This window comes from Leuciscus leuciscus (assembly GCF_965113295.1).
Source record: "Leuciscus leuciscus genome assembly, chromosome: 19".
NCBI classification, from domain to species: domain Eukaryota; kingdom Metazoa; phylum Chordata; class Actinopteri; order Cypriniformes; family Leuciscidae; genus Leuciscus; species Leuciscus leuciscus.
The window spans coordinates 15,346,547-15,371,628 of NC_138743.1; the positions used below are offsets into that span (position 1 = coordinate 15,346,547).

Genomic DNA, 25,082 nt, shown 5'->3' on the forward strand with positions numbered 1-25,082 from the left:
AAAGACGGTTTAAATTTGAATTGCGTTTCTGTGTGTGAATGAATTATCTGCTTTTAGCAAACTATTTTGCTATACTGAGTAAAAATCAAAAAAAAAAAAAAGATATGTTGAAATAAAATGTATTTGTATAAGCAACGTATTAAACTGCAAATTAACATTTATATTCCTTATAATAAAAACGAAAGACCTATGTTACAGACATATGAAAGACAACATTTCGTTGATTAGTTTTGGATAGATTACACATTTTTACTGTAAAATATCTGCCACCTCAAAAAAGCTTTTGTTTGCCAAATTTTGCTAATATATTAAATATAGTATGTTTTGTCAATGTAGGCTATATTCGAAGTAATGAATCCTTAACTTTGAAATATGTATGATAAAATGTATACTTTAGTTTTTACAAAGAAAGATTACACTTCAATTGTTGTTGTAATTGTAACCTTTTTAATAAAAAAAAATATATTTACAAGGTAGATGTAAACAAATTTTAAAAGGTAAATATAAGCCTTTTCTTTAAATAATTTTTATTGTGTTTTATTATTGACAAATTTGGGGAGAGGATACATATTCCAAAACTGAAAATACAGTATGAGAATTAACTGCACAATTACTAGACATGTTTTCCTCGGATATTATACAATTTGCAAGCAAAATTTGTGAAAAAAAAAAAATATTGACATGCTTCCAACTGTGAACCAATTTGGTAGAATATATATATATATATATATACTGTATATATATTGCTCTTGCATTCTTTCTTGTGGCTATAGGTGACACACCTGAGTTAATGGCTCATTAAGTATGCGGGCCCCATTGTCTCCTCAGGTGTGAACCACTACATATGCATGATGGTGTTGAATTGTTGACGCCCCTTGCGCATATTGCCTTTACAAACAAAAAGTGTTTTACAAGATTTAAATCAATGTATTGTGTTATGTGAATGATAAGGGCAGGATGATTTTCACATCATTTTGAAGAAAAAACTCTAGGCAATGACATCCATTAGTCAAAAGTCTTATTGTCACATATTTAGTATGTGTTTTGTGGCCTTATTTCAGAAACTTTAGTTTTTAGTTTTTTCAATAACCGTGCATAAACATTATTCTCTCAAAAATACAAACATGTACATGCATGTTGCTCACATATTATGGTAGCCCTGTTTGTGCTATATAGAGTGTAATTATACCTTTGCCATTAATATGTTTATAAGCAACTGAAAAAAGCACAAATGTCAGGGCATGTCAGAACATCTCAAGGACCCCAAAAACCACTCAGACCCCAGAGGGTTAAAGAGGAAAATCAAGAATTATAAATCAAATCGATAGAGCTCCAAAAACAACAACGCATTCAGACGCGACGCATGGACAAATAACAGGACAAGACATTACTCACCGTGTTTGTTGAGTGTTTCTTACTCACCTGAGCTTTTATGAACTCAAAGGCGCGAGAGAAAATAAATAAATAAAAATAGCTGAGCGCACGGGTGGCGCGTTAACAGGCTAGCGAATTACTAGCGTGTTGTGCTAGTAGTAACGGAAGCTAGCGATGTCAGGTTAATCTGAGATGTTGGGTAAGCTGTATTTAGTAGTAGTATAAACAACTAGAAATTGTAGTAAATGATGGTTAAAAAAAACCCCATCATTATATCTCCTATAATATAACATATAGCTTTACTCACTTGCAACACAGTGAGTAAAATTAACGTTTCAATGTCTACAAAATAACCACAGAGGTCACACATGTACCTCATATTTTGGGAAATTTCTCAAGTTTTTGGTTATTAACCCTTAAGTACAAAATGGCTAAAAGGATAAAGATGGAAAAAATAACCACTTTTCCTTTAATAATAAACATGAGTACTATCATTGTTTTCAGTGACCAGTAAATATCTGTTGAAATCTCAAAAATGAGTTTTAATCTCAGTCATACACTCGCTCACCTGGTCAGTTCCAGAGCAGGGACACAGGCCCCTGGACGGTACGATCCGCTGCCACGGTACTCTTTGGCAAAGATGAGGTCCTGCATGCTGGCTTTGGCCTCTAGCACCTTCACACACTGCCGCTGCACATACTGCTTCACCTGGCTGATGTCACGCGACTCAAAAAGCAGCTTCAGAGATCGTTCCAGAATCTAACAAAACAAAACTCAATGAAACCTCTTCAACTGACATTCGACAATCTCACGGTCAATGCATCTGAAGCAACAAGTACATTTACATGTACAGTTACAATCTAGCCACAAGGGGTTTTTGTGAAGTGAATGTACAGGCATATCACGATGCGTAATCAAATACTGATACAGACTGGGTCAATAGCTTTGTTGTGCTCGCTGCATGTTATCTCTGTTTTCACACAACACAAAGTCCATTTGTTGTACATGTGGATGAAACTGTAACAAATTGCATTATCCAGATTTCACAGAAAAAACTAATGGAACGATTTTTGTTGGAAAAATGTTTTCATGACGTATTATTGCTTTAGTCCATCTCAAATCAAGTTTTTCAAGTGCAGGTAAATATTGAAGGTTTTATAGACAAACACAAAGAGAACTCAAGAACATGAAGGAATAAAACATACATACACACACACACACAATATAATAAATAATATATAATACATTTTATATTAAATATTATATTATAAATATAAATATAGCATTTATATTTTATATTAAATGCAAAAATGCATTCTGTGTGACTACTCTGTGCTGCCTGGTCTACATATTTTGATGTATTGTTTTATTAAATAACAATTGTGTGTAAGGTTAGCATCCATAATAATAATTATATTACTGAATAGAAAATAATATTTAAAAAAATTCTGTTTTCTCAGAATGTAACTTCCCATTATAACTGCAGTGTGACTGACAGGTGGAGCAGAGACATTATCAAGCGAGTAGGCAAAAAGAAAAGAAAAATTCTGGAATGCTAGTTACCTTGGCAACAGCAGGGCAGCCATCACGACGTACAGTTTCAATGCCTTTGGCATCAAACACTGGATTTTTCTGATCCAAACTCTCATACATGTATCCAACGTAACGCTTCTTCGTCTGTAAAACGCATGGGAGGTACACCTGCACAAACACACAAGAATGCAGACAGACAAAATTAAAAAGCACAATAAACAATCATGTGGCTTAAAAGAGCTCTCACACAGAGTATACTTTTTAACCACTAATAAAAGCACTTCACAAACCTTCTCAAATTTCAATTTGATGGGTTTAGGGTTGATGGCAGTGACAGCCTCTGCAATTTCATTACCAATCTTAAATGCCTGTTCCTTGGTTGCTCCTTTCAACAACACAAACATACTAAAAGAGAAAGAGACTTGTATCAGAGACAGCATACAACTGTTTACCAAGCAAGCACAAAACAAATTTCCACAGACAAGCAATTTGCCTGTCCACACTGAATGACACTGAACTACTGCACAATGGAACAGTCAATGAGAACATTTTGATGCTGATGTTAATATTGTCTGCAATTTTATGAGTTATTTTTACTTTAGTTTTAACGCAGAATTCTGTGCAGACAACACTCTCACGAATCAGGCATGGCAGGGACTTTATCAAAATCAATCAAGAGAGCAGCATACGACAATTGATAACGTTTTAGAGGGAGGCAGTGCCTCCACATCACAATGACTGGCCAGTTAACCTGGTAATATGATATCATGTACACTCTTGGGCAAAAAAAAAAAAAAAAATGGGCCAAGCCTAAAATGGCTAAACACTAAGGTTTTAATTGTCTTAACCACAAATTATTGGTCAGGAAATTAGCTAAATTTAAGCAAATGAACTACTTAAAAAGCCATTGCTGTCTCAGAAAAACTTCAAACACAGAATGAACTTTTTGGCGGAATATGGGAAATTGTGTGTGGAGTGATGGATCACAATGAAAAAAAATCTGCTGAGAAGTATAATAATAGATGCATCTCTAGCACAGTGAAGCATGGAGGAAGAGTGTCATTGTGTCTGGAGCCCTTTTAGCTGCTGGTATTGTGAGATGCTTCACTGTGATAGTCATTTAATGCTTTGAAGTACAGGAGAATATTGCAGAATGGCTTGCTTCCCACAAATGAAAGGTTACCTAAAGAGGAATGATCAGATGTTATTTTTCAACAAGACAATGCTCCTGCCCAAAATGCAAAGACAATCAAGTAGTGGCTTGAGAACAAGTCCATCAGGACAAGTCCATTGAACAAGTCCATTGAATCCATCAACATTGACTCTTCTTCGTAAAAAGCTGTCAATGAGTTGGGGAAGTATTCCGTGCCAAGTTACTTTACCCACAGTAATTGTCAATTTCCTGACAAGTGATTTATGATTAATATCAATCTAAATATTTTGCCATATTGTGCCATTTTTGGATAGGCCCTTTTTTTTTTTTTTGCCCATGAGTGTATGAAAACAGTCTGCAAATCAGACTGAATGAGTCAAACTGGAGGAAATGGACTAATTACAAAAAATAACACTCCCACTTGCAACATTGTAGGTGAGGTCACATCTTTATTGAAATGAACTAATGGATCCAGTTTTATTTCTTTACCTGTCTGTATCTCCATAGACCACACGCGCTCCCCACTTCTTGGTGTCATTGACCATCTTTATGGCTCTCTCCAAAGTCTCTCTGGCCTTGTGCACAATGCTGTCGCCTACCTGGTGTATCAGGAGAGAGACATTTTATCTGATTTCTTTAGCAACATAGTAATCTCAAAACACCTCCTGTTAAATTTTGGGCATGTGGCCTTTTCAGTCTTTCTTAATTGGTATGGAGCAATGTTGCATGCACAATTTGAATACAAATCTAAAATATAATTTAAATTGGTGGCTTTACTTCAGGAGCCAGATTTTACATTAGACATCAAGTTGAAAATAAATACAGTACTAAAATTGGTTTAAAACCAAATCAAATATCAAAGTGTAATAATATTAACCATGAACCACATACAGTAGGCCTAACAATATGCTAATGTATGACAACGGCTAGTAAGAGAACTGACTATTTGTTTTACTGTCTTTACAGTTTGACCGTTCAGTCTGTAAAATTCTCTTGAATTTCAGCATCCAAAATTTTACTGCACAAAACCAATTTTTTATTAAAAAAATCCTTTATAAAGGTGATAAGCCTATTTATTTTGCTATTATAATGATTAAGGACTATTTGGTTAGTTGCAATTCATTCTTTACATCTAGCATTGTTTTTCCTTTCTGATCTGTGATCACATTAGACATGCAACTCATTTTTGGGTTAAGAACCAGTGATTTAAAATGCCAAGTTACAGCATGTACCTCAACGCTGGGCATTCGTCCTGAGAAGCTGGCAGCAGTGTAACCGAATGTGACATTAGCAATAAGTTTGAGGCCAAGCTGCCTGGCATCCAGCAGGCGCAATAGAGCTTTGTCGTTCTTGTACGCCTTCATGGACTGCTTCACCATGATCCTGGTCTTCAAAATCTCCTCCAGCATACGTGGAAGTACACCCCTCCGCACTGATGACTGAGCACACACAAACTGTGAGCACAACTGACTTTGACACTGCCGTTGTAAGAAATATTACAAATACAATTACTTGAAAATCGACAGTTCTTGCTCTAAAATCTGGCTGGATGAAATTATGCGACTGTGACTGCACATCCGTTATATTTCATATAAATTTCTGTTCATAGAATGACCTTTATGATGCTTGGTAACTAAAAGCAGAATTGAATATAGTGATTGTTATTCACAATATTTTAATTAATCCTTGAACCCTGGTATCTTTTGTCATATTTTAGTCGCTACTGTTTTATAACAGCAATAAGCCATTAGAAAATGTTGGTTAACTTTGTGCATTGCGGTCTCGTATCCATCAACCAGTGACAGTTTCTGAAAAGCCAATCCAGTTACAATTTTGAAATCCTGTTTCACATACTATTATTCACAAATAGTAAGCAGTACAGTATACAGTATAAATCATACAGAAAGTAGCAAGCTAGTATTCCACTTGAACTATTTGAACTATTTAACTATTTAAATGGCTCATCTCGTGAGGATCATTCAGTATTTAAATTAAAAGGTTTAACAGTGGTGTAATCTCAGAACTACCTTCACAAATGCGACACCATTGGGAGAAATGGTGATGTCATTTCTGAGCTGATATAGGAGGTCAGGAGGGACTCTGAGAGATGTACAACCAAACCTGAACTCATCGCACCTGAGAGACCGTGTGAGAGAGTGGAATAGATAAACATTTATGAACCACACAACAGATACTGCAGATATATGGAAATGCTGCATTAATACACTAGGCCTAATGTAGTTTTACTCTAAATCCAAAAGCATGCTTACGTTCCGAGATTCTCGACATGGCCAAGGCAGGTGGAGAAACAGTAATTGTAGGCAATGATGATGGATGGATACAGTGACTGGAAATCTAACACAATGACAGAGTTGCTATAGAAACGTGACTCTGGCTCCATGACCAGTGGGATGCACTGCGGGGCTCTTTGCTGGGCGCGCTGCTGTGTGCTTGGGGTCACTGGGATGTAATTCAATGGCTTCGCAATCCTTAACATCATTGATTCCACACGGTACTGCAAGAGGAAAAAGATTAACTACCAACACGAAACTACAAAAAGTATTTATGGATCTAATAATCAAAAACTTAAATATAATATATATCTGTGAATCTCTCTTTTTCAAGAATTAAAATACTACTGTTTTTAAAAAAAAAAAATTATACAACTTAATTGATAACTTTCCACACAGAAAATAAATGATGGTTGGGAATCAAGAACCAAGATTAAGACTTGGTTAATCTTAACAGGCTTTTCCCAAATCACGGAAGTGACCTCGACGTCCGGGTTAGCGGTAGCATAAGCCATCAGGCAAGTGTTATTTAAACAAACTCCTGATGTACTTACAAACTTTACAATCCCTCGTTTTATGAGTACATAACCTATTTGTACTACTGTAGAAGTTTGGTACCATTCTGGCCATTATTAGTGGGGTAATTTACGAGATACAACCTTGGATCCATTAGCGCCTGCACTAAGCCATTCGGCTTATATCTCTAAATAAGCTCTAACTTAACATATATATATAGCTAAAAGGCATCTGTGCGCTATGACAGGTTTTAGATGGATGATTACCTGTGAGCCCCTGGTTAGCACATGGTAGAACTGAATTCCAAACACACGTGCCAGCTCACTTGTCCTGCCAATAATGTCCTGCTGCTGGAGTAACTGGACTGTACCACACACACGGCTCACATAATGATCCACCACTTTCCACCTGACCCAAATGAAAGCAACAGATAGATAAGAGTATGGAGGGGGGGAAAAAACAGTATTTTGTTTATATGACCAGTAAACATTATTAAATGTCACGTGCACACTGCAAATATTGTATCCCATAATGCAATGTGCCCAACTTGACAAATTAGCTTCAAGTAATATCAGCAGTAATTTATAACATCTATTTATTTGACATTGACATGTGTTACCTTAACATGACATTTAGTCATTCAATGACTTAGTGTAAATGTGTCATTTGTCTACACATTTCACAAACTTTATTTTTTATAATAGCTGGTACCATTCAGTCAGGGCCGCAACTGCACAGTGTCCAATCAGAGGTGTCTAAACCAGTCAGAATACCCTCTGCTCAAAACACCTGAGCTTTCTTTCAGGGCAAGATCATGGAGCTCTGAACGCTTGCAAATTCTTTAATTTTTTTAACAAACAAAGTGTAGACATGATTTAAATAAGAGATTCATTGTGCTTCTTTGATAACAGTTGATATTCACTTGATATAATAAAATTTTGAACACTTTTAAAATGCTAAACAAAAGTTAAATTAAAATGTTTCCTTTTATTTATTTTTAAATTAGCTTTTGATTATGACGTCTTAAAAGGAGATTTTCAAATAATGATTTTTGCACAGTAGTGCCCTATGAGGCGAGGCGCCCCTGTTTACCACATATACTGCATGCCACATTTTTGTGCCCCTGCAGACAGTATATATGGTACATTTGCAGTAATTAGTATGCTGGAATTCCATTCTGAAGTTAGCTTTAGTTAAAAGATGAATGGAGAAATGATATTCCAAGGAACAACTCTGCAATAAGACCAGTAACTGGCATCTGACGGATGCGAGATCCATTCTCACCTGTGCAGGTGTGTGTTGTGGTCAAACCAGTCAGAGAGTGTGCGATGGCTGTAGAGAGGAAAGCGCTGATGCAGGAGGTGGAAAGCCACATTCTCAAAAGTGTAGTTATTCAAAGCAGCCTGCAAACATACAGGAAGCACTTGATTTAAAGGAGAACACTCAGATAAACAGTGTTAGCTCAGGCATTCTGGGGGAATGAATGTGAAGTAAACCTCAGTCTTCATAACTCTCCACAAGTTGAGGACAATGCGTCCAATAATATGGATTTCCGTCATAGTGTCTGCACCATATTCATCTTTTTCTGCCATGAACCGATTCTCCTTTGAATCTCCTGTAACATTAATAACATCAAATACAACATTTGAGAAATGGGCTATGGGGAAAAGGCACAGATTTGGCAGAACACCTGGCCTGCCACAACTCTTAAAGTGAATACATGACCTTGGCTTTTAAATATTAATAAGTGTGTTTTCACTGGCCCTGTTCACACTTGGTATTAACATCCATCTGGGCAGTTCTGATCAAAAGTGCTCAGGACTTTGTGGGGGTGTGTGTGGGGGTGTGTGTGTCTATCCTCTGATACCAGGATATAGTCTGGGCTGGACTGTGTCTATCAAATGACGGCAGAAATTCTCAGGAGGAAATGGCAATTATAACAAAGGTGGAGCCAAATCAATTTTAAAAGATGTACAAATAATGTGCTTTTGCTTATACTTGCTCTCCACAGACAAGCCAGAACCCCTTGTGATAAAATGTAAAGAGTTGCATGGACAATGTCTTTTTCTTTTCTTTAGTTTATGGTAAAAATACACAAGGCTAGACAGAGCACTGGAAGACTTTGTTCTGGCACGGCCCACTTTTATTTTTTATCTCTTTTTTAGTTAGACGTGTCAGTGTTAGTTAGTGTTAGAGCTTGCACTACTCTATCTTACTAGTTTGTAAAGTAAACACTCTTGCTTTTGTAGCAAAACTAGTATAGTATCTTTGATGTTACAGCCCATTTCAGTGGTATCGGTGTATACATGGACTGCAACATTAGAGTGCATTTAACACCTGGTAGTATTTTGTAGAACATGCATCCACTTGAGTCTAGATTGCCACTATTTACAACACTCACTACGTCAGGGTATTACTACATGTTAATAAATGGCAAAAAAGTTTAAAAAAAATACAGTATATATAAAAATAAAAAAACTTGCAGCAAGCAAGAAAGTGATGCACACACCAAGCCCAACTGTTCGACATCTTAAAACGCTAATCCTAAATCTCTTATATGTCAGTATAGTATTTCGTATTAACTACTCATGGGAGTGTAGAGACTACTATATCAAATATATACTCCATAGCTAAAGCAATACTTCATTAAAACACATCAGAGGGCACTAAACAGGTTGCTGACCGCTAACTGAGCTAACCGTACCTGGCACACGAGAGAGCTGCTGGCACAGGTCCACACCGAGGGTTGAAGCACGCTGCAGTAGGTAACCCCAAGAGTGCATCTGGACCTCATAGCCAACCAGAATGTCTGGGTCAAACCTGCAGGAAGGTGGTGTTTTATGAGATGTGATGAGTGTTTTTGCTGTACAGGGTCTAGAGCTCATTATTATCATCCTTTAAGATTATGTAAGAAAAAAGTGCTCATCCTCATGTATTTCAAACCAGTAAGTGGTTGTTGGTTTCTGCTGAACACTAAAGGAGAGTACTGAGGAATTTCTTTTCCATATGACAAAAAAAGAAGCTCCCCTTATCTGTGAATTTTGTCTTATGAAGTCATAAGATTGCTTTGTGTGAAGCAAAAACCGCAATTTAAGTCATTATAAGTCCTGAATGGCAGTAGAGGAAAATATATTCAGTGAATTAATTAAATTTTGGCCTTTTCAACTCATAAAGCCATTGCTGTCACGTTTGGTTTTGTTTCATGTTCAGGTTTCATGTCCTTTATTTTGAAGTTTTCCCATTGTCATGTTCTTGGTTTTATCATGTGCTCCCCTTTTGTCATGTGCTTCCCTTGTCATGTGTCCTATGTTGCCATGTGTCCTATGTCCCATGCTCCACGGCCCAGGCCTGCCACTGCTAGGCCATGCTTCGTGTCCAGTTCCCCTTCATGGGCCTGGCCCTCCATCTCTCCCCCCTGGACCGCCTCCGCTCCTCCACCCTCCAGGACTTTCTGTTGATTTGGTTTTGGGGTGGATGTTCACTTAAGGCGTCAGGTGCCACCTTTTTTGAAGGGGGAATGTGTCACGTTTGGTTTTGAGTTTTGTTTCATGTTCAGGTTTCATGTTCTTTATTTTGAAGTTTTCCCATTGTCATGTTCCTGGTTTTGTCATGTGCTCCCCTTGTCATGTGTACGGTGTACATTTTAGGACATCCTCAGACATATGAAGACAAGGCATCATGCCTCAGACTAAAAGGCTTCAGTCATTGGACAAAACGGCATCGCGCCTCAGACTGCAAAGCTTCAGGTCTCAGGAAAAACAATGTCAGGTCTCGTACAATTAGGCATCAGATGAAACAGCCTCAGACAAAAAGGCATCAGACGTAAAGGCATCGGACGAAACAGAGTCAGACTAAAAGGCATCAGACATAAAGACATCGGACGAAACGGACTCAGACTAAAAGGCATCAGACATAAAGACATCGGACGAAACGGACTCAGACTAAAAGGCATCAGGCATAAAGGCATCAGACAAAATGGACTCAGATGGAGTTTGGAGGTTTACATTGCCCCGCCCCATGTGACATCACATGTACGCGATTCATAGCTCGAAAGAATGCTTTACTTGATACATTTCTAAAGTTTCTAAGGTTGATTAAAAACAAGAAAAATGACAGATTCTTGAAATATTATGATGATATTTTTGACAATACCACTGATGCATGTTTCCTCTGTGTATGTCTTTTATTTTATTTTTATTTTTTTATTTTATATGTGAAGCTTTACATATACTTGATATAATTTAATTCCTGTAGAAGTTCTATGTCCTTTATATCCGCTTGTTATCTGATACATATTCAATAAAAGAAAAAAAAGAAAGAAAAAAAGAACGCTTTACTTCACGATAGTTTGCCAACATACAAGCTAGCTAGTTGAAATATGTCATCTAACTTTTTAAACGTGCAAATAAAACTCGTGAAATGCATGTTCTCTTCTGCATACAGCATAATTAGTGTAACATTTAATTAAAGCATATATATATATATATGCTTTAAAAGTTAAAACATGCACTTGCGAAATGCATGTTCTCTTCTGTATACGACTTAATTAGTGTAACATTTATTTAAAGCACATACATACACTCACCTAAAGGATTATTAGGAACACCTGTTCAATTTCTCATTAATGCAATTATCTAATCAACCAATCACATGGCAGTTGCTTCAATGCATTTAGGGGTGTGGTCCTGGTCAAGACAATCTCCTGAACTCCAAACTGAATGTCAGAATGGGAAAGAAAGGTGATTTAAGCAATTTTGAGCGTGGCATGGTTGTTGGTGCCAGACGGGCCGGTCTGAGTATTTCACAATCTGCTCAGTTACTGGGATTTTCACGCACAACCATTTCTAGGGTTTACAAAGAATGGTGTGAAAAGGGAGAAACATCCAGTATGCGGCAGTCCTGTGGGCGAAAATGCCTTGTTGATGCTAGAGGTCAGAGGAGAATGGGCCGACTGATTCAAGCTGATAGAAGAGCAACTTTGACTGAAATAACCACTCGTTACAACCGAGGTATGCAGCAAAGCATTTATGAAGCCACAACACGCACAACCTCGAGGTGGATGGGCTACAACAGCCGAAGACCCCACCGGGTACCACTCATCTCCACTACAAATAGGAAAAAGAGGCTACAATTTGCACGAGCTCACCAAAATTGGACAGTTGAAGACTGGAAAAATGTTGCCTGGTCTGATGAGTCTCGATTTCTGTTGAGACATTCAGATGGTAGAGTCAGAATTTGGCGTAAACAGAATGAGAACATGGATCCATCATGCCTTCTTACCACTGTGCAGGCTGGTGGTGGTGGTGTAATGGTGTGGGGGATGTTTTCTTGGCACACTTTAGGCCCCTTAGTGCCAATTGGGCATCGTTTAAATGCCACGGCCTACCTGAGCATTGTTTCTGACCATGTCCATCCCTTTATGACCACCATGTACCCATCCTCTGATGGCTACTTCCAGCAGGATAATGCACCATGTCACAAAGCTCGAATCATTTCAAATTGGTTTCTTGAACATGACAATGAGTTCACTGTACTAAAATGGCCCCACAGTCACCAGATCTCAACCCAATAGAGCATCTTTGGGATGTGGTGGAACGGGAGCTTCGTGCCCTGGATGTGCATCCCACAAATCTCCATTAACTGCAAGATGCTATCCTATCAATATGGGCCAACATTTCTAAAGAATGCTTTCAGCACCTTGTTAAATCAATGCCACGTAGAATTAAGGCAGTTCTGAAGGCGAAAGGGGGTCACAGTATTAGTATGGTGTTCCTAATAATCCTTTAGGTGAGTGTATATATACACTCAAAAAAAATGAACGAGGAAGGTTGTGCACTTTACATAATATATTTATATTTAGTTTACTTATAATAATTGTGTTTGTTGACTTGAAGTGTTTTTTTTTCTATTAAGGTCCACATAATTATGTCTCAACTTTAGGGCTGCAACAAACGATTATTAGAACGATTAATCGACTAATCACCGATTATTCCGCCGACTAATCAGTACGTTTGGAACGATTATTCAGCTTTTTCAATTAGTTAAAACACTGAGTTATACATATTCAAACTATAATATAAAAAAAAGAAAATCACTTCAGCTTTTGAAATGGTTGTTTTAGCCAACTAGCCAACTAACCAGGTCATGCTCTTTAAGTTTTCAGATTTCTGTCCAACTCAAATCACACACAAATGCTCTCTAAGCATTGTTTAAATATTCTGTTCTCTTTCAATAGAAAAAATAAACAAAAATTAATCAGCTGCATTACAGACAAACTTAATCTGCAAACAATTATTATAAGAATAAAATAAAATAAAAATTGACATGACAATTGAGCTGACAGAGACATTCTCATTCCCCTTTTAATTAATATACAGTATGAAAAAGTAACTGACATGATATTAACATCTCCTTTTGTAAGTCTTCATGAATATGGAATAAAATACAGGCAAGTGATAAGACTGTAATACCTAATAGTGTTACAATAATAAAACAGCCCTGACTCCTAAGCTCGATCAAGCTTTATTCTATGCAAAAATAAATCCTCACATTACTGTAATTATATTATTATTGTTAATATTATTGCTATTATTAGTAGTATTGCATTCTCTAATAAAGAGATTTACTGCTAGTTATTTAGCTCCAGCTGGAGAACATTCACCTCTCACCGGCTCCTCTCGTGCCGGGATGTTTCCTCTTTAAGTGCTTTAACATGCATGTTGTGCTCCGTGAAAAGCAAGTTCCGCCTTGCATGTTTTGCACACGACAGCATTCTTGGTTTTGAAGTTTTGTGAAACTTTCACACACCTTGCTAGTTCGGATTCGTTTGCTCTCCGTCATAGGTCATAATTAGCGCTGTGTTTTCTTCTACCGCTATAGATGGGTTTCCGTTTCTCGAATTACCCATTATCCTCTGCGGCGCGCCACCATGTTGTGTGTCAAAGCTGTCAGTAAGCCACTGGGAGACACGGCTCATTCACTGTCCTGCATTAATAGAAAGCCAGTTAATATAAAGTATTTTTGACTCTTTTGTGTTGAGATAACGATGACAAATTCCTCCAAACCTGGCGACAAGGTGAAGGTTATTTACAGGGACACATTAGACGATGTTTGCAAGGCAAGATATGATGAGAATGTGCGAGTTAAAATTTTATGTGGTCGCATTTGTGCGAGTGCATGGTCATGTACTACTCAGTTAAATTCACGCATGAATTCTCCTGCATTGAACTTGTTTTAGCGCCCGCCAAAGTGAATTTTTGTCCCGCCAAAGTCTTATTTGATCGGTGAGTAATGTAGATGAACTGGGCGCATGTTTAACTGAAAGAACGAGCAGAGAGAGAGAGAGAGAGACGGTCGCGCTCTCTTCGGAGCCAGGCGAAAGTTTAAACAAGACTTCACCGTCTCCAAACTAAGCGCTGTCTTGCTCTCTCTCCCTCGTGGAAAAGTTAGTCTGGAGCCCTGCATTGACGGTTCACATCGCTGTAGCCAGGCGGCTGATATCTGCACAGCCCTTATCATACGGTACATTTAGACTAAGTGTCAAGACAACACCATCTGGGTAAAAAAACAACAACAACACAACGCTCCGAACTAATTTAAGTGTAGGAGAGAGATGGAGAGCAGAGGCACGGAGCGATGTGCTCCAGGTGTAGCCTCTGCCTCTGGCTCGACCAGCTGATGTGGCCACAGAGAAAGTGATGAAGGTGGACAATCGTCAGAGTGTGCTTCTGCCCAGCCAACACCTCTCAAGGGCTGTGTCGATAGCAGTCGCCTGGGTACAGAGATTTGACAGCCGATGAGAGCTGGCGCATTTAGCTAGCCCATCTTGGAAATTATTAGATAAAGTGTCACATCTCCAGAGCACAAAACCTCTAAATGTTCACAAGAGCAGCACTGAACATTAACTCCAGCCAAACGGAGAACAATCGTATGATTTTCATGTTCAGAATAATGCCGATTCATGATATTATCATGCTCCGTAACACAAACGCTTGACCCACTTGACACACAAGATGGCGCCGTAAGGAGTTGCGTGAGAAATGTGACGTCATCGTAAATCTATCTATAGCATTTGTAACGGCTGCATTACACTCTAGCGCCACAGCGCCGTAGCGGTCAAATCGCGATATCACGTGAGATCAAACGACAACTCGACAACAAGATATTTTGTCTACATTTTTTTATTGTCGACAAATCGTTTCAGCCCTACTCAACTTAACAGTACAACATCCTAATGCGTTGTCTAAACACAAACCATTTTTGTTAAGTAAAACATTCTTACATCCAGATGGTGGCAGTATAGTGCGACGCCAACTGCCATTTTTCCCTAACTTAACCCTTTCACGCATAGTGGTCACTACAGTGGACAGCTATTAAAAAAGCATTTTCTTGAATTTGCATGGGTTTTTATGGCAAAGTTGCACATCAGCCTCTTCATTGGACCCTGCTGCATCATCCTATAAATTGCAACCAAGTGGCAAGCCATTGTGTTTCGATTTGTTCCCCCTCCAAACTAAGATGGCCAAGGGTCAGTCAGACATGCCAAGTTGCTCCGGAATATCCACCCATTCCTCATACCTGTAGTGGACGTCATCAATTGCTATATTTCAGCTACAATTCATAATTATAATGTGAATATTGTTTTTGAAACTTAAAACTTAAAAACTTAATCTGCAGTGACTTTTTTTACTGTAAATAAATGTATTTTTATTATTAGAATGTAATTTTCATTGACATCGAAAAAAATTCATGTGATTACATAATGTATGACACTTGTAATGCATTACTTTACTTGTTAGATCAGAAAGTAATCTGATTTCGTAATGCACGTTATTGTAATGCGTTTTTTTACTCATAACATCAAAAAGTAATCTGATTACGTAATGCATGTACTTGTAATACGTTTCTTTACTCATAACATCAAAAAGTAATCCGTTTACGTAATGCATGTTACTTGTAATGCGTTTCCTTACTCATAACATCAAAAAGTAATCTGATTACATAATGCATGTTACTTGTAATGCGTTTTGTTACTTGTTACATCAAAAAGTAATCTGATTATGTAATGCATGTTACTTGTAATGCGTTTCTTTACTCAACATCAAAAAGTAATCTGATTATGAAAGAACGTATCGCTAGGTTTTCTCAGAGGAGGGCTATGATAGAAATGTGCATGTCCATCTTGAACATAATCAGAATTATCAGCTAATAAGGGTAAATTGACATACTCTGGTACACTGGAGGGAGCATCTGAGTGGTTTCCACAGTTGTACCTTGACAGGCTGTAGAAAATTCTGATGGAATCACGTCCTCATGTTCTGATATCAAAGATACGCGAAGTGCAACTTGTATGAAGTTGTATGAAGCCTTTGCAATATTTCGCATTTATATTTTTTTGTATATATTTTATAGTTTTCACATGATTTGATATAATTGTATTGATTAGTTTGTTAAATTCACATACTTTATCTGTTTGATTATTGTCTTATATTTAATACAGTATATCTTCAGTTTGAACCATAACCGCATGCTGTCCACTCAAGTGGACATCTGAAGATCTCTTTGAAAAATTTGTAAAAAAAATAAATAAAAATCAATTCTTGTTTTTCATGCCCTAAGAGCAATTAAAAACACATAGGAAAAAAATCCTGACTGAGGTTATCATAATTCATACATGAAAGGGTTCATTTGATTGTGTTCAATCTGCTTATATGTAAAATTTAAGTTTACTTAATCCGTTTGTGTTGGATTACTTGAATGATTTGTGTTGCATTAACTGAAACTTGGCGGTGCTTGTTAGTTCCCAGCATTCTTTGCATATGGTTGAATTAAGAGAGAATAAAAGTTAAAATTAAGTGTTATTTTATGTTTTAATGAGAAAAGGGGAAGACTTGATTGTGTGTAATTGTGTTAATGTTCAATTACATTGGAATTATTAGAACCATTTAAATTACAGTGGGTTACCATTGTGGAGAAGAGTGGAGCATTTTGTTTGGCTGTGGACTGATTCAGTTACTATCAAATGCTGTGGTTGAAGGAACATGTAAATCTTAGCATTTAAGATGCTAATATGTGTTCTGCTAGCTGATAGCTATTTATAGTCTATCAGTTTAATTATGTGTCACTAAAATGAATGAAATATTAAATAAGATGGATTCAACTATATTTAATTAAGTAAATTAGTTGGTCCAAAACATTGCAAATTAGTTGGGCTGACACTATTAAATTAAACTGTGCCCAACAAGTTGACCCAATGTAAGTACATTCAATTGGAATAACAGAATTGCATAATGCTGAAATAAAGCAAGTTAATTTTTGAGTGTATAAACTCAACCCGAGTCCGTTTTCGCCGATGCCTTTATGTCTGATGCCTTTTAGTCTTGAGTCCGTTTCATCCGATGCTTTTATGTCTGATGCCTTTTAGTCTGACTCCGTTTCGTCCGATGCCTTTACGTCTGATGCCTTTTTGTCTGAGGTTGTTTCACCTGATGCCTAATTGTACGAGACCTGACACCTGACATTGTTTTTCCTGAGACCTGAAGCTTTTCAGTCTGAGGCGTGATGCCGTTTTGTCCAATGACTGAAGCCTTTTAGTCTGAGGCATGATGCCTTGTCTTCATATGTTTGAGGTCTGAGGATGTCCTAAAATATACACTGTACATGTGTCCTATGCTGTCATTGGTTTATTGTCTTTATCATTGTGTTCCTAGTTTAGTGATTAGTCTGTGTGTATATATAGCCCTCATGTTCCCATTGTATCTTGTCTAGTATTGTTCATGTAACCCGCTGTTTGGTAAGTTAAGTCAAATCTAGGTTTATGTTATTTCAAGTCAAGTCAAGCCAAGTCACGCTTTGTCAAGTTTTTTGTTTATTTGTATCTGTTCACAGTTTCAATAAACTGCACGTGTGTTCACTTCAACTCGGTTAGTGGAATATGTTACAATTGCATGATTTCAGACCATCTTTAGTTAAATTTTAAAACGACTTTTTGACACGTTAATTTTTTTAATATATATTTTTGTCCTGTCTGGAGCATTATAGAATGGCCACTATGAAACATTACTGAATGGAAAAGAGCAACCTAAAACATTTCCTTTTGAGCTCAGCAGAAAAAAAAAGGTTTGGAACAACCAGAATAAATCGCAATTAAAATGTTTTGGGTGAACCATTCCTTTAACATTTGAATATTTAAAATGTTATCAATATCAGTATATGCGAGTAGGATTGCAAAAAGAAATCCATAAAAGTGATAATGAAAATAAGATTATAAATAAGTAATGAATAAATGTATTAATTTATTCAGAAAATAAAAAGTAAACTAATTAATAAGATTAGTCAGGCATGTGTGCTGTGAAAGAAAAGCCTTTTTTTATACAAATAGAGGTCACAGAGTGAGCAACTGTGTGAAAAGTGTATGACCCAAGTTGTCCAAAACATGAGAGTCCTTTATATTAAGAACTTCAAACAAAGTTGTAATGTGAAATGACCTGTCAGATGCTTTGAGACGTGTGCTGCTCAGTATGAGAGACATTATTTCCCAAGCACATTAACTGGATTCAATTTTTTTACACTTCTGTATTTTACTTTATATATAGATTTTTAAAGAATTTATCCAATTAATGGTAAAAATAATAATAAATTAATAAATTGTAAAAAATGCAGCCGTACACAACAGAATGAAAATCCAACAGATACACGGTTAACCTACTTTCTAACTATGTTTGAGATCTCTTCAAACAGCTCCTTCTCATCACTGGCATAGGTAACCTGCAGTCCTGTCACACCAGATCTAAAAAGAAAGGGTGCTGTGCTCCTGGAGGCTACAGTAAGAATACAACAAACAATAAGTTAGCAACAAAGAGACATTGAATAGCACAGTATATAAAACATGTAGGCCTTGTTTCACAGACAGGGTTTATATTAAGACAGGATTAGGCGAGAGTATGAAGTGAGGATTGATGGGACGTTGTTCTGCTCCACTTCACAGAAAATGAGTGGTAGGAGAATTTTTGAATAACATAGTCATTTACGACTGCAGCTCGTTCCGCACGTCATTACACCATTTCCACATCATTGCACATGTGCAGTCCTTTCCAGTTTCGGTTTTCAATCTGATAAAATATTTACATGTTCTCTTGGTCGGATTAGAAAAGGAATAAACCACCCCTTTCTGATCAAAATTTCATTCGGATCAAGCTCAATCGGATCGACTAAAGTGTTTACAAGAAGGCTTTTCAGTCCGATTGAGTTGTCAATCCGCTTACTAATGGATTATTTGTTTGCATGTAAATATAGCCATTGTGAAGTAGAAAAATTAATAGTTTTGACACCTTGGTTTCAACAAATGTGAAGATTTTATGTCTGAAATCTACAGTATTTTAGTATACAGACTTGTAATAATGACCTATATGTCAAAAGATCACAGAAAGGTTGATTCCTCATGACCCCTGAAACTAACAAGTAGAGTTCACTTATCGCCTAGATGGTTGCCACATGCCACATCAACATGGAGATTTCTAGTTTGTTGCTTTTCCATGTCACGACTAGTACACATCAGTAATAGTAAGTAAATCAACACTGATCTCACCTTCAGATGAACCACAAGAATCTTTATCAATGACAATGGCCCCCGTCATCTGGGTAGTGTCAGATTTGGGGAGAGGGACATCAGAACTGAGGCAGTAGAATAAAGCACAAATTGGGTCAAATTCAGGGTCAGGCTCAAGGTCACGGCGAGTCCTTGCATGAAGCTCCATGCTTATCAGTGTGAGGTGCTGTACCTGCAGTAGGGGGATTCAAACTTGAAATGAGAATAGTGAAATGAAAATGGACTTGAATTTCTAAACATGTGAGATGAAATCAAGACAACAAAGCTTTTTCCACTTTACATTTTTATGCAAGTTTGATCAATCACTCAGTTTAATGAAAGCTATTCTTACTACAAGACAAAAATCCATTCCTACCTCATGCAATGCTTTGGCCTCCTGCAAGTTCTGCATACTGACTTTAAAGCCATATGAATTACAGATTGACGGTCCCTCAATCTGGGAGTTCTCTCTCTTTGGAACATTCACATTGGTAAGCTGATTCTGAATGAGATAAAATGAATGTGCTATAAAAACTGCAATTAATATAATACAATATACTATTATTACTATATAATACACATAATATTGTATCTACAGGAGATTCATAAACTCACAAACTTTGATCTGACCTTAATTTGTGTGGTAAGCAATACTCTCCGTAAAGCATCTTTTTTTTTGTTACTCTTCCGATGTAGCCGCTGTGATCTGGGCTCCATGTCTGCAAAAGAACAGATACAAAAGAGTTTTGCAATGAGTGGCTTAAAGGCAAAGCTTAGAAATTGGCTGTCTTGGAACAAAAATCTAATTAATAAAAAAATCATGACTGATTACTGAGCTTAAAATGCTGGTTATGTCATCTGAATCATTCATCTAAAAAACTGGTTTTTAAACTGTGGGTCGCAGAGTGGAAATGAATTAGTTGTGCAAGTTTGGGAATGGTGACCCATTTATGCCATGTCAGAAATATAAGCAATCAAATTTAGTCAAGTTCATAGATAGGCATAATTTGTATCTACATATTTCTGACATGACGCATTACAAATGTGTCACTCATCACAACTTTTCATGGACTGTACGCAAAAACAAGCATACAGCATGGCCCGTGTGGCCCGATTCACAAAGAAATGCCGTTACGGACAAAAAGATTCACATAATCAGGAGTTTGAATCAATCTGATGAATCCTTTGCTGAATGAACTTATGACTGTACACATCACAACTTACAGCCAATAGGTTATTTATAATTAATTATTATTATTTATTATTATTATTCAGGAAGTATTCAGACCCCTTTATTTTTTCATATGTTGGTATGGTGCAGTCATACGACATAAAATGCTTTCCTTTTTTCTTTTTCTTTTTTTTTTACATCAATCTACACTACACACGCCATAATGACAAAGCAAAGGGGCTTTGGTAAGAGAAGTGACCAGGAACCCGATGGTCACTCAAGGGGCGTTCCAAAGATCAGAATGTCACATTACACTTTTCAAAGTGAAATGTCTAGTGAGTGGTGCTAAAGTGTTCAGTTAAATCCAAAACAAATGAACGTGGATCTGGCAACATCTTTATCGGAGCAAGATTACTACATCAGAAAAGTCTTACATATGAAGCTGGTTACGTGATCCAAATATCAAAAAGTATTAGTTTACAAACCATGCACTTTGGTAAAACCATATACTGCCTCTAGTGTTACTTTCAGATGGAAACTGCAGTGAATTATATGTTTAGGTAAGTTTTAGAGTTTTGTCGTCTCAGACTGCGAGAAACAAAGTTCACCTTCCAACAAGACAATGTTCCTAAGACCACAGCCAAGACCATGCAAGAGTGGCTTAAGGCTGGAATACACTACATGACTTTTGCTCAGATTTCCCCCCCGATTTGCTGCCTAGAGTCGACAATAGTTGCCAAAAGGTTGTGCCAGTCTGCAGATTTTGGGCAGTCGGAGTTAACAGATTTCACAGAAAATTGCGTAGTGTATGATAGGCACAGACTATTATACACTACTGTCATACTGTGCCTATTGCGTAGAGTATGATGGGCACAGACTTCTAATTTTTAGCTTCAGACTATGAATCCATCTAGTTGGAGGATATCAAAACATGTTTGATATCTTGAGTCGATTTTAGAACACACATCGTAGTGTATGACGCATCACAACTGAAACCGAAGCTGTCCTCTGTCTACCAATGTTACAATACAAATACAATAACAATACAAAAATAATTTAACTGAACACGTGTAACAAATTAGCCTCAATGTTTGACTCATCAGCTCAGATAAAACAACAGACTTCGCCACTCACTACTAACTCCCGTTATAATCTGTAGTGTTCCTTACTGACTGTGTCTGCCCAACCAACACTGCATCACAATTTGCTTAACTCATTATTTTTCATTTGAGACTCAGCATAGTCACTACAACAACTACTGGGGTAATTTCCTGCACATCCATGTTTCATCTGTCATGTGTCTTCTAGCAAGTAGCCGTGGGTTTCTGTTTTCAGATTTTAAAAAGAAACGATTTGAAAGTCTAGTAGTAAATGATCCTCAGTTGTTTAGTGTATGATGCCCAGTTTTTCTCTGTAACAATTACAAAGTCGACAAGTGTATGATGCCTAGTATGTTCAGATATTAAAAGTCATGTAGGGTATTCCAGCCATTAGGGACTAGAGTTGTAACAATACTAACATTTTTGTTACCAACATCAGTAAACTTTAAAGATTCTCTGTACTAATTTAAATACCATTGCAAAAACCATTTAAACAGAATATTTATTACTATGTAACTTATGTAACAAGACATTTCTATGGCCTCTGAAAACAACAGAAGACAGATTACGAGGGTGTCTGCAATAGGTATGCTGTGACCATGTTGACCAGATGTGACCAAAGCTATTGATAGATTACTTTTGGTAGTTTTTGGTAACACTTTTTTTTTAAGCCCAGGTGACACAGTTACACGTTACTACATGTACTTACTATAGTAAGTCCACACTTTGTCATGTCCACACTTAATTTATAAGTAGATTTGTGAAATGTGCAGAACTCAAGTCACTGAGAATGGCAGAAAATCCCAAAATCCACTTGTGCAAAGCTTGTTGCATCATACCCAGAAGACTGCAATCGCTGCCAAAGGTCCTTAAAGCAATTTCAATTTCCTTAAGACATTTGCAAAGTTGACACAAATCTGTAAATTGATGCGAGTAGGTATTTTGCAAATGGAATACTTACTGCTGGATTGGAAGAGGCATCTGTCAATCAAGATATGCAGAAAGTATAAGGAGGCTGTGGTAGTAAGAAGTTGGCAGTAGGAATTCATGTGTGGATGTGAAAATATTACAGCTGTCGATTTAACAGCGATTAATTATGGAAAAAACTAAACTTTTTACAGTAAATCTGCCCACCATTTTCTGGTTGGGTCAGACAAAAAATTTTAAGAAACCAGTCTAAAAAATGAGAGTGGTGTAGAGGGAAAGAACAGCAGGTTTAGCTTTTAACGCAAGTGACCCAAAAAACTATTTGCTAAAAACTATTTGCACTTGGTGCTAATAGCCTTTGCCAACAATCTAAGAAAAGTTTCCAAAAAGAAATTGTCAATGAATTCCATTTTCTATGGTATTTCCATTCCATGCTATGAGATTAATGTTTTTTTTAATACTGAAATAGGAAAATAAAATTATCAAGTTATACATTAAATATAAAAACTCAAACCGCCAGTAGGTGGCAGCAAGTTGCGGTCTTGAGTCCTTAAGTCAATTCAACGATTCATTCAAACGGCTGATTCATTCAATAACAAAGCAACTGTCTACAGTCTTTATGAATGGGTCACTGAATCATCCAATTTATATATATAAATAAATAAATAAATAAATATATATATATATATATATATATATATATTTATTTATTTATTTATATTTATATTTATATTTATATATATATATATATATATAAATAAAAGATTCATTCAGTATCAAAACACAGCTGAGTTGCTTGGAGATGCACAACAGTTGTGCAGTGGCTTTGCTTGGATCTATTTTCGTTGTTCGAAATAGCGAAAAAAGAATCAATATTGGCAATATTGTGTCTACTCTAAAATGAAATTCACAATAATAACTTGTTTATTTAACTTTATAAAATCGATATCACATTTGCAATTGTGCTATTTGGGAAAAAAACAGCACTCTTGCTCGTGTGATATGCTAAACTAGAACATATTATATAAAAATACAAAAAAACTGAATCTTATAACTATAGGGGCATTTTAATTGTACACAAACAAGGCATGCTTTTGTCTGTTGTTGTTTTTTGCAAAGTGAGTGACATACTTATGACAATGTCAACGTCAGCTCGCATCGTAAAAAACAATTATCATAGATACAGCTGTAATATTTAAAACATGCACACACAAATCGACCTTCAACTGCCTGCAGCATTTTCAGCTTATCCTGTGGGATAGATGTAGATATCTTGTCCAATCATCTGTATATATTCCATTTGCAAAATATATCTAGCTTTTCAGTTTTGTATGACTTGTTGTGTTTTCTAACTTTTTATTTTGTTTTCAAATTTGTTGTGTTTTCTGAATAATTTCTAGTTGTTGTTTTGTTTTTTTGATTTTTGTGATTTGTTTTGCACTTCTCAGCCACCATACATTATTGATAACAGAACTGAACAACTTTTAGCTAAAAGATTTAAACTCCAATGAAAACCATAAAACATACCCTCATTTCTTATTGGACTACAGCTTGACCCATCATCGTCAATGCAGCTTCTCCTGTGGACAGGTGTGCTATGGTGCAGGTAAGAGCATTTGACATCTGGGTCTTTAATGGGAAAAAGTGATGGACTCAAGTGGTCCTTTGGCAGTACATTTTCAGTACCATTGAGATTTTGAGACTGATCCACGTCAGGGGATTGCAATCCATCAGTAAAATCCTCCTTGTCCTCATCTTGTTTAATCTCAGCTAGGCCTTGTTGCCATGTAGAAATCTCAGGAGAGCTTGGAGAAGTGATAATCTGATAACCTTTGTTTGTCTCCATGTCCAAGGTGCATTTCACACTCTTAGGGCTAGTGTCAGATGAAGCTGCCATAACTGGTGAGAAAAGGTGGGGTAAATTTAAGCCATTCCTACTGATACTCTGCAACTCTGAAGCTTTTTCAAGCGTTTTATCATGATGCTCTGAGCAAGGTGAATTCAAGTCCTTTTTCTGAGATGAAATCTTGTCATATGTACTCTGCATCAGCTCTGCAACTGCCTGGCCACACATTTGTTTCTTGTCACTCTGAAGGCACTCATACTGTTTTTTGGCCTGCAGCCAGAGCTGCACCTCTTCTGGGCTTGGAGCACACTTGCAGGGAAGCATGATCACTTTGTGATCACTGACAGAAGATGGGTTTTGGTCTTTGATAAATATAGATGATTTAAACCCATAGATTGGTGCAGAGGCTTGATTTGTCATGGCACAAAATGCAACTTTCCAAAAATGTAAGCCATCTTGAGATAAGTCTCCATGAAATTCAGCTAGTTCATTCGCCAGCCTGGTTTCCAAAATCAACTTCCGACCACCAACCTCCCTGAAAAAACTGTATGAATGAGTATGGATGATTTCATAATCGAATTTAAA

At 36.9% G+C, this 25,082-nt stretch overlaps 1 protein-coding gene across 1 annotated transcript in view; it reads right to left on the reverse strand.

Annotated features, from left to right (window-relative positions):
* Window positions 1-25,082, reverse strand: part of rev3l (REV3 like, DNA directed polymerase zeta catalytic subunit) — a 137,879-nt gene that overhangs the window by 14,707 nt on the left and 98,090 nt on the right. Inside the window, exons 14-29 of the mRNA XM_082148427.1 lie at window positions 24,179-25,032; window positions 20,084-20,172; window positions 19,830-19,955; window positions 19,454-19,646; window positions 18,575-18,686; window positions 9,572-9,687; window positions 8,364-8,482; window positions 8,152-8,270; window positions 7,134-7,275; window positions 6,331-6,575; window positions 6,088-6,196; window positions 5,293-5,499; window positions 4,550-4,659; window positions 3,198-3,312; window positions 2,938-3,075; window positions 1,943-2,133 (exon numbers count right to left, since the gene is read on the reverse strand). Coding sequence (XP_082004553.1) covers window positions 1,943-2,133; window positions 2,938-3,075; window positions 3,198-3,312; window positions 4,550-4,659; window positions 5,293-5,499; window positions 6,088-6,196; window positions 6,331-6,575; window positions 7,134-7,275; window positions 8,152-8,270; window positions 8,364-8,482; window positions 9,572-9,687; window positions 18,575-18,686; window positions 19,454-19,646; window positions 19,830-19,955; window positions 20,084-20,172; window positions 24,179-25,032 — 2,985 coding nt within the window. The remainder of the gene's footprint in view (window positions 1-1,942; window positions 2,134-2,937; window positions 3,076-3,197; window positions 3,313-4,549; window positions 4,660-5,292; window positions 5,500-6,087; window positions 6,197-6,330; window positions 6,576-7,133; window positions 7,276-8,151; window positions 8,271-8,363; window positions 8,483-9,571; window positions 9,688-18,574; window positions 18,687-19,453; window positions 19,647-19,829; window positions 19,956-20,083; window positions 20,173-24,178; window positions 25,033-25,082) is intronic.